The sequence below is a fragment of the Arachis hypogaea genome, chromosome 5 (assembly GCF_003086295.3).
Source record: "Arachis hypogaea cultivar Tifrunner chromosome 5, arahy.Tifrunner.gnm2.J5K5, whole genome shotgun sequence".
Classification (NCBI taxonomy): domain Eukaryota; kingdom Viridiplantae; phylum Streptophyta; class Magnoliopsida; order Fabales; family Fabaceae; genus Arachis; species Arachis hypogaea.
Genome location: NC_092040.1, coordinates 111129017 through 111139603, shown reverse-complemented (window position 1 = coordinate 111139603; position 10587 = coordinate 111129017). Strand labels below are relative to the sequence as shown.

Here is a 10587-nt window from a genome sequence, read left to right as displayed (position 1 = left end):
AACAAATAATATATAATTGAACTAACTACTATTTTCTTGGTCAACTACTTAACAAAAGAGGTTAAGCACAAATCTAATTTAGATTCAAATAAGATTAAAAAAATAATTTAGATTGAATTTATGTCACATATTCAAGCTAGTCCTAGACAATTGAAACTTACAAGAAAGCATAATTTTCAAAAAATTTCTAATCTGAATTATATGTCACTTATTCAAAACTAGAGACAATTGAAAATTATAAAGTGTCGCACACTCTTTGAAACACTATTCCTAGTTAAATCAAAAAATTATAAGAAAGAGTTTTCAAGCTAATTCCAATATTAAATTTTCCAAAGCAATATTAGAATCCAAAACAATGTTATAATGTTTTCCAACAATTCTAATCTTTAGGGATGAAGAATGACAACTCAATCATGAAACAGATCGATGTATAAACCTTAAACAAAATAAAATACTTAGATTAATAATCCATAAAAAGATAAACAGAGGAGATTAGTTGCTCATAGTTTAGAGAAACCAAAAACAGTAATGGGAAGTGAAAGGTAACGTCCGATCCGATGTCCGTGGAAAAAGTTCATAGACTTATTTAAATCCTAAGCTAAAACCTAAAATTCAAATTCAAAATAAAATAAAATCAAATATAATCATATCTTTTTCTAATCGAATCTAAAATTAAGAGTGATCTTCCTTTGATACTTGAGACTCAAAGCTTGGTATGTTAGTTATCAAAATCTTGGGCTTTCTCTCTTGATCTTAGGCTTGGCATGAAACTTGGCGTGGCACTTAGATGATTGGTGTTGCACTTGAGGCTTGGAAGTTGCATGGGAGTCTCTAGACTTTTGCCCAGCATGCCACGCCAAGGAGGGGCGTGGCTCACCCTTAAAGCATGATCGCAAGCGTGTAACACGCCATAGTGGCGTGTGGCACACCCCTGCTTCGGAGAAGTTGGCATGGTTGAAGGCGTGTTGGGGTGGCTGGCATGTTGCACGCCCTTGGTGAGGAGGTCACAAGCGTGTGGATAGTGGAGATGACGTGTTGCACGCCCAGACTTTTTTAGTTCCTGGGAATGCTCCTTGTGCTTGGTGTGTGGAAGGGAAGGATGGCATGGCACGCCAGTTTGAAGGGGGACGAGGGCGTATTGCACGCCTAGTTGATGTGGTTCCCCTAGAAGGTTGCTCTTTAATTTTTGGTTCCTTGGGAGGTTGCTTTCTTGGATAATTGCATGCCTCCTTCCTTGATTCTCCTAATGGCTTCTTTGCTTATTCCTCCCTTTCTTTGGCCTTACTTAAGATCTTTTAATAATCTTTTGAACATATCAAATCTCAAAGAAATTTCAAGAAATATTGATTAAAGAACAAAAATCTTAATTATAACAAGAAAATCATTAACTTTATTCAAAGAAACAATAAATAAAATATCTAAAGATGCTCATGCTCACCAACACTAGCTGCTAGGAAGGTCGATTCGGCCTCTGGACCTCTTGTGTTGGTTTTTCTAACTTGTACAACGTTATTATTTGACCTATCAATCGAAGTGGAAGTTCTATTTGACATACTTATTACCTTTTCATTGCGTGATTGCATGCAAAGTCAGGCACTAAATCAACTCAGGGTCCTTCTAGATGTGCCAATTTGTTTCATTTGATTTTTGTTCAACTTCGATAGAGATGTTAATCAAACTTATATCAAAGATCTTAATTTGGGGAACAGATACGACTCCTCTAAAAAAGTGAACTCGACCTGTGATTTATCAATTTTAGTGTCAAAAATGACTTTGCAAGCAGTAGAATAAAAGAATTCTTGGTTATTGACAATGAAATTATGTGAACAAAACACTCTAAAAGTAGAACGGAGATTGATGGACAACCTGAATAAAAGAACAATAAACACAATAGCAAAAGAACATTAAGCAAACAAACTAGAAAATGAAAGCATTAAAAAAAATAACTAAAGTGAATTGACTTCACATACTCTTATGCACTGACAATTCATGGCTTTCTTTGACATCATTTGGAATTTTGCAAATATTTAGTATGATTTGAGATGTTGAATAGAATTTCTCTTAAAATTCTTTGACCCTCCTATTTATAGAGAAGAAATCTATATTGTGTTGAGTAGTTATTGGTTTTTTACCTACGTTTTTATTTTACTTACTCTCCAAGTTTAAGTATCCATATTCTTACCATATCTTGAGAGTCGAGTAATAGTCCCTACGTTCATTCAATTAAGAACCAATTTATTTTCCATGTGTTATTTGCACCTTTATTAGTTCGACTTATACTTTCCCTTTCGACTTTGACTATACTAGTCGACCAAAGCACCTCTGTCGTCAACCATATACTATAGACGAAATAATCATATTGCATCAAACTTTTGTGTTAACAAATTCTCTCTTTTCTCAATTGGACAATTGGACAATTTAAATAAGGTGCATATTACGGTGACGAAGAAAAATGATGAATAGATAAAAATTCTTTTTAATAAATAGCTAGATATCTATTTAGAAAAATATATCATTTTATTTTTATCAATTGTTTAAAATTAGATATTTTTGGGATCTATCTAAAAAAAATATGCAATTTTATCTTTATTGATTTTTTAAAATTAATTATACTCCTATGACCTATCTTTACTTGCCTCACAAGATAAAATTGTTCTAGAACCCCCCAAAAGGAGATGCACTTCTCTTCTTCAGCCTCCACCACTTCACCACAAAGGCACTGACAGTCCCCGAGCCCTGTTATTCAAGGTGAAAAGTGGTCGGCAGCAAAATGGATTCGCGTGAAAGAATAAACTAGGCTACCCTTGGTTAATGAACTAAGAATCTTCATTTTTCAATTATAATTATAGCTATCCAACCTATCTGCCACTATTCATAGAACTAATTACCCACATTACACTCTTTTGAATATATTCCACCAATTGGATTCGACACCCGCTTTGGTAATTCTATGTCAACACAAACAAATATAAAATAATATCACCTGGCATAAACGATGGAATTGAAGGTAACATTTTCTAACAAGTGACATTCAGGTAAATAGTTTTGAGAACAACAGCATTTGGATCGAAAAAAGTCCTTTCGTTAGTATATATGTCTGGTTGTAAGTAATAAATCTAGAAAATTTAAGTAACAACGACAATGAAAAACCATAAACATAATTATATTTCACAAATTGAAGATCCTAAAATGGTGGCCTGAAGCCTGAAGGAATCAATTTGTACTCTGCAAATAGTAAATCACATCATATTACAGATAACTTCTATGGCAAGAAACCATTTTAGATCCTCTGTGTGTCATTCAAAACATAGGACCTAGAAAAGATCTTATGATAGAATGAGACATCTCAATCCATGGCAAACTTGTAACTTCGCCTTTGTCATCTCCAATAACATCATTTGCCTCAATGATATCATCCACAGCCTTTCACAGCATTAGAACCAAAATTCATGTTATCATCTGATAAAACCTGCATGACATGAAACCAAACGCCTGCCCAAAGGACATCCCCTTACCAAACAAGAAATGAAAAACATAAGCAACAGCCTGCTGGCAAAATGGATTCAAGTATTACTTCAATAAACCTCATACCCCAAAGCCGAAGTATTTACTTTAATAGCACTAGTAGAATGCTGCAGCAACAAAGTAGTGGCAAGCCATTGAACTAGCAGAGATTCTTGGGCGGTTTCTGTCACATCAAAAGAAGACCTTTCTCACACCATGTCATGTGGCGAAAGCTCACACCTTATGTTATAAGCATTAGCAATAACATCATTCCCCTTTCGTGCTGAGTAGCGAGTACAGATGAGAGATGACCTAGGAAAGCATAGGTACAACAGGAAACATGGATACATGACAATATGGATTGTGACTTGACATTTTTCTAAAAATATGGGATGCAAATCGTTCAGGATACACTACATAATAAAAACATATAACTAATGTGTTATAAACTTATAATAACCAAATGAGATACAAACATAAAAATAGATATAGTTGCAATAAATAAGTCTTATGAGTATTGCATTTGTTATAAATAATGTCTAGAAAATGACAGAAAGCAATTAATGAAAGACATATATGCAATCTAGAAAATCATTCATGATCTAACTCAGATATCACCATTGTGATGACACTTATGACAGTAATCAAGATCTATCAATATGGCCCCAGAGAGCAGCCATATCATGCAAAGAAATTCGAGCAGGTACAGCCACATCCATGTTCATAATTCATCAGATCCCAGAGATTAATTATTATTTGATGCAACCAGTCATTGATATCCAGAGCTTGAAAAATAATGTATAAGCACCAGAACCAAATATTAGCATAGTAGTCAACCAATTCATCATTAAAGACATGAAATCAGGAACTTCTTGAAATCAGGAAGTTGGGTAAATAACAGATTTGAATACCAGCTGCTATTTTCACAACAATCATGCATGGTTAGATAGAACTTGTACTAATGAAGGATGATTTCTGATACATGAGCACAGGATAAAGAATTCAATAGTCAAGTACAACAACAATCAAACCATTGATGAGAACCCTTATACTGAAGATCAAAGTCACAAAATCAGAATGATAAGAGATAATAAATCATCAATAAAATTATAGAAACAAAGAAACAAATAAAAAAGAGCTAGCGGGTTGCCTCAAATATCTTCAATTAATTCACAATTTATAACATTCATTCTACATTATCATAAATCATATTACAATAAATTTTTCACTTGAACTTAATTTATTTAGTGATATTCAAAAGTGAATAAATGCTACATATTTTACTAGTGGTTGCTGTTGCTGTTCCTACATTTTCTAGCGGCTCAAAATAACAACCTCAAGTATATATGATGAAGCTGCTGCTCATAGAAAAAGCAATCTTCATCTTGACAAAAGAATCCACAAAAATAATTCCTGTAATAAACGAATGGAAAACATTGGTCAACAGCAAGCAAATACTGAAGATAATTTAACCACAACCTTGCAGAGAAACCAAATAAATTCTACGAAGGAAACACAAAATTACAAAGTTGTGAGCACAACTAAATCCAATCAAGTAATGGTACACACTCAACAAAAAACCAAGACATTAAAACATGAATGGTTGTGGATTTCTTGGAAAACAACAGTATTTATTGAAATTCCAAATGCTGAAACAAAGTCCAAGATTCCAAAACCAGGTGTTTTGGATATAGCCACAGTCCAATGTACAAACTACCCAGGAAAAGAACACAAATGAATCCCAAGAGTACATCCACGGAAGTTCCAGTAGTTAAAATCAAAATTTGATCTCATAATTACATTAATGCATCAACTTTCAAGATCAAAACAACAAATAAAAGGTAAAGATCTAGATGCTGATAAATGGACAGATAACATGGTTCCAAATATTGGTTGTGCTAGGATGCAAAAAATTGTTAGAAGAAACTATAAGCAAAATAGTGGTATTGCTCCATGGAGAAACGCTTCTACTCTACAAAAGCTCACATTTTCTATCTTTATTTGGTAAACAAAATTGACGTCCTTTCAAAAACTCTTATAGAGATACTTTTCAACTTCATCTTATACTTTCCATAGTTAAAAAGACTAATATCATGTTATATATTTTAATAAAATTCTGAATTATCCTTTCATTAATTACTTACTTATTTCAATATCTAATACATTTATCCTATTAGAGTCATTATAGATTTTTTTAATAACAATTTTACCAAACACTGTTTTGTTTTTGAGGCTTTTACATGTTCAGAAGTAACTTTTTCCCAACTAGACAAGTCCAAAGAGCTCAACCTTTCTTGAAAAACCAAAGTAACAGTAATAGTAATATACCAAATTCACACAAATTATTAGTAAGTAAAATCTAACTCTAATGAACCAACACTAGAAGTAATAGATCATTAACCCTAATCCTAACGAAGCAGAGGAAAAGAAATACTTAGTGGATAAGCGGTAGTTGTTGAAGGACGATTCAGGAAACGCTCTTGGTGTTGTTGTAGAATGCGGCAGCGCATAGAACGGAAGTAATGAGAGCGAAGAACGCCAAAGCAATCATCAAAGAAAGGCCAGCTACAAGGAAATCGAGTAATCCCAAACCCACGATCATCAACCTTGTCATCATCTTCTTCTTGATTTGGTTCTGTTCAGTTAGATGGAAATTGAAGGATGAAGCAATGAAGGAGATAGAAATAGGAATGTGAAGGCAAACGGTGGAATGGATATGTATAACTACGAGCAGTGTTGAGAGTCGGAACTGAGAGAGGTCAGAACACGGAAAACGATAACGTCATCAATTTTTTATTTCTATGGATTTTCCCCCGTCTTTTCTCTGGCTTTTTAATTTCAATATGGTACCGGAACTTCTAACAGACGCCGTTATGGGGGAGGGAGGGGAATGACGAGAGTGTGGTGTCAGTGACCACCCAACTCGCACCGTGCGAGTTCCACTAAGCAAATCTCACCGTGCGAGTTCCGTCCAGCAAATCTGACCGTGCGATTGCCACCACCGAAGACACGTGTCGCGTAGCAGGAGCCACCCCAATTCGGTGCCCTTATAACAGCTCCCTCACTCATGCATTAACTTCTCTCACCCTCCGAGACATCACTCTCCCAGCTTTCGTTTTCAAACCTGAAGCCCCCATTGTTATTCATCTTCCTCCTCTCATTTCTGCATGTTTCAATACATGAAAGAATGCCCAAAAAAAATAAAACTAGAGATGTTGATCGACCTGAGCTTCATATCATGCATTATCTCAGTCACTCTGATTATGTAAGTTTTTTTTTAAGGTTTTTAAATTTTTTTATTTAAAAGTATTAATGTAAAATATTTATTTGTTATGATTGTTGTTATTAGAAGTGCAAATTAGAAATATCCATAGGATAGAATGATTATTACTATTTTTTAGGATTTATATGTATTTTTTAAGATTTATAGAATTTTTGGAATTAATTTTTAGAATATAAGTATTATTGTTAGTGAAATTATTGTTATTATTTAGTAAGTTTGGGACGTTTTTTATAGAGAGCACGGAAATTTTAGAATGTGAATTTTGAATGTTTTGTATTATTATTATAGTTATGTTTATGTTTAAATATAAATATAAGGAAATTAAAAAAATTGGACCCCCAACGGTTATAATTGTAACTAATATTGAGAATAGGTTTAATTTAATTTTTATAGTTATGTTTATGTTTAAATATAAATATAAGGAAATTAAAAAAAAAATTGGAGCCCCAACGGTTTAATTTAATTTTGAAAATAGGTTTAATTTAATTTTTATAATTCTATTTAAATTATTAAGTAGGTATATTGTAATGAATGAAGGTAAATGTTCTTGTTGTTGTGAGTTAGTCTTAGTTTGGGAAACTATTAATTAATTAGTATGAATGATGTTCCAAAAAGAATTTAGGCATAAAGTAATTGTTATAAATGTTTTTTATAATTCAGTGAAATATCTTTAGTTAACTAATGGTATATGCAGTAGTAGGTGGTTAGTGGGTATTATTACATATTATTCAAGATAAATGTGTTACTGTGGAGAGATTTGATTAGGTATTTATGTATTAGTTATCATTATTATCAATAGTTGTTGTGGTATAAAATATTTTTATTTTAGTAGTAACCTAGTAAGTGTTAAGAAGTTGAGTAATACTTTGTTATGAACTTTGCAGAAGTTAAGAATGTTGACATGTGAGCATCCTGTTCCTCCGGATCGGTACAATGATAGGGTAGAGGAGCAGCTACGACTTACTGGCTTTTACCATGCATCACAGATTGGGGTAGTCCAATGTCAAAAGGCATTGGTGAATGCTTTAATCGAGAGGTGGCACCCCGACACACATACGTTTCACCTTCCCATTGGTGAATGTGCCGTCACTCTTGAAGACGTTGCTCTAATACTTGGTCTTCCAACGGACGGACTTCCAGTTACAGGGATGACATTGAGTAGTTTCGAAGCGTTGGAGGCTGAGTGTTTGCATCAATTCGGAGTTGCACCGCGTAAGTCGGAGTGTAGAGGCAGTTGCATTAAATTGAGTTGGCTTCGGGACCTTAAAGAAAATTTACCCTTGACTGATGAAGTTGGTATACAGAGGTATGTCAAATGCCACATTATGTTGCTTATCGGGACGATCTTGTTTGGGGATAAATCAGGTGCAGCAGGTGTGCACTGGAAGTTTCTTCCATTGCTACGTGAATTTGGTAGTATTATACAATACAGTTGGGGATCTGCATGCCTAGCACACCTCTATAGGGCATTATGCCGGGCATCTCGAGTTGACTGTAAAGGCATAGATGGCCCACTAACACTTCTTCTCGGTTGGGCTTGGATGCGGCTCCCATATCTATCGCCGGTTCCTAGGGAGCCCCGCAGTTTCCCGCTAGCAAACAGGTAATATAATTTTTAAATGTACCACTTTATTTATATTTATAACTCAATTATCAACATTAAATGTATCGTATAAGGTGGCGGAACTGGGAGCGGGGTGACCGACGATATAGATATATGAAGCTAGCTGACTTTAGGAAGGCCTTTGATGAACTTCAGGAAGGCGAGGTGAGTATTTATTAAAGTAGTATTACTTTCCTATTTAGGGCCTGTGTAAATCTTATGAACCAAAGATGATGATGACTGTTATGTCGGGCGTAGTCATGAATTTCCTTTATTTTTTTTTCAGTTTGTCTGGGTTGCGTATGCTGTGGATCGCGTGGATCCTAACATAATTCCTGCTGAAATCTATATGCACTCGGTTGTGTGGAGCGCTACAGTGCCTTTGGTATCATTTGAATGTATTGAGTGGCATGCTACCGATAGGTATAGGCGACAATTCAGACTCGTTCAGGGAGTGCCTGAGGAGGTGCGGAATCTAGATAAGGCGCATGGAGAAGTCCTCACTGGTCCTAAGAATTTTAACTGGGCCACGGCACCTACTCATTACATGTGGGTGATGCATTGGACCAACAGGTATCATCACGTTCTTTCCGAGCTTCCCATTCCTTCACAGCCTCAGTTGGAAACTTATATGCATTGGTACCGAGGAGAATATGGGAACCGCTTGTGTTTGTCAAATCTTGTTGGTGAAGAGGATGATGAAGGTAATCAGGATTTGGATGGTGGTAATCATGATATGGATGAGGGTAGTCAGGATATGGATGATGACAATGATGAACAGGAGCCACATTCGCCTGAGGTACCACCTACGAATCCGCTTCCACAAGAACAACCTCAGTTCTCAGGCCAGTATGTACCGCAGTCACACTTCAACCCATCATTTACGCATCATCAACAACATTGGGGTATGTCACAGTTTGATCCAGGCGAAGGCGGTTCTTTTAGCCAGTTGCTTGGGCTTATGGCTGGAGAAGGAGGACAGTCTCAATTTGGCCATCAAAATGAGTTAATGCCAGGGAGGCATTCGTTGGATGCGAGGTATCCAGGCCATACTTCATCGGTTGCATCTGGAGGATTTGTATCTGTTGACTCTAGTAGGAGTGACGGTGGACGCGGAGTTTTTAATAGCCAAAATCCGTACGTTGTTTCCATGGGACTCATTGAGGAAAATGATAACACACTCCAGCAGGAGACCGATGCGTATATAGCGGACAACCCGGATGCCGAAGATGATGATGAGGACGATGAAATAGAGGAGTTCGATGAGGACGAAGAGTCCCGTAATGATGGTATTCATATTTTGTATTTTGCTTTACATGATAGGGTAGTTATTTATTGTGTGGTCATAAATGGTATATTTGTTTGTGTATTCTTGGATAATATGTGGTATCTTTGTTGACTTGAGAACCTACTGTACTATATTTAATTGTTTATATATTATTGTGAACAGGTCAGGCCCGCACTCCGGATGACCAAGCCAAAGGTTACAACCTTAGGATTGATCCCCCACGTCGTAGCGCTAATCGATACACTCCATCTGTTTTCAAAAAGGCGGCCAAGAAATGCAAGAAATTGGTGAACGATGTAAAGTGGTCAATTAGAAAGTAGTTGTGGTGTATTGTATGTTTTGGACATTAGGTACTAATGTATTTATTTAAGTTTTAAGCATGTCGACTATGTTTAGAATAATTTATATGTTTTGGACATTAGGTACTAATTTATTTATTTAAGTTTTAAGCATTTCGATTTTGTTTAGCCAGATTTGAACTTGTTTTGGACATTAGGTACTACTGACTTGGAGGCTGCTAAGATATCTATTGTACCTTTAGAGTATCCATGAATTTATTATGAAATATATTTCATGTGTCTACATGCTACAGGTGTTAAATAGAATTACTGGAGTCACTTCTTTTTTATATGGAAAATATAATTTATTATATAGGCTCTATCTAGAAAGAATATGTATATATAGTTATTGAATTCAGTAAGTAAATTAAATTTTAATAATGCTACCATAATTAATCTTGCTAATAATAATTTTGTTTTGTTGACGAGCTTACCTTCTTCAATAATTTTTTTATCCGATTTTTTATTTTTTATTAGTTAAGTGGAATTTTTGTTTAAAGTCGGTTCATGGAATGCACAACACATACGTGGATATAGTAATTAAAAAATACATATAAGAAATAAACATAAC

At 35.0% G+C, this 10587-nt stretch overlaps 1 protein-coding gene and 2 long non-coding RNA genes across 3 annotated transcripts; 1 reads left to right on the top strand and 2 right to left on the bottom strand.

The window, feature by feature from the left end:
* Positions 1-437: 437 nt before the first annotated feature.
* On the bottom strand, positions 438-2156 carry LOC140184625 (uncharacterized). The gene is made up of 2 exons (XR_011881726.1): positions 1971-2156; positions 438-1866 (listed from the first exon to the last, which is right to left on the bottom strand). It is a non-coding gene; the product is annotated as an uncharacterized lncRNA (long non-coding RNA).
* A 2494-nt stretch (positions 2157-4650) lies between these two features.
* On the bottom strand, positions 4651-6543 carry LOC114927707 (uncharacterized). Its single transcript, XR_003818807.2, has 2 exons — positions 5939-6543; positions 4651-4917 (listed from the first exon to the last, which is right to left on the bottom strand). It is a non-coding gene; the product is annotated as an uncharacterized lncRNA (long non-coding RNA).
* A 1129-nt stretch (positions 6544-7672) lies between these two features.
* LOC112803991 (protein MAIN-LIKE 1) lies at positions 7673-9998 on the top strand. The gene is made up of 4 exons (XM_029298577.2): positions 7673-8390; positions 8465-8555; positions 8677-9679; positions 9841-9998. The coding sequence occupies exons 1-4, from the start codon at positions 7681-7683 to the stop codon at positions 9996-9998; spliced, it is 1962 nt and encodes a 653-aa protein (XP_029154410.2). The 5' UTR covers positions 7673-7680.
* Positions 9999-10587: the final 589 nt, after the last annotated feature.

What these genes read in the sequence shown, in the direction of transcription:
- LOC112803991 (XM_029298577.2), top strand. Translation starts at nt 7,681, where the DNA reads ATGTTGACATGTGAGCATCCTGTTCCTCCGGATCGGTACAATGATAGG. An exon ending in AGTTTCCCGCTAGCAAACAG is followed by an intron (nt 8,391 to 8,464) that starts GTAATATAATTT and finishes GTATCGTATAAG; the next exon opens with GTGGCGGAACTGGGAGCGGG. An exon ending in CGAAGAGTCCCGTAATGATG is followed by an intron (nt 9,680 to 9,840) that starts GTATTCATATTT and finishes TATTGTGAACAG; the next exon opens with GTCAGGCCCGCACTCCGGAT.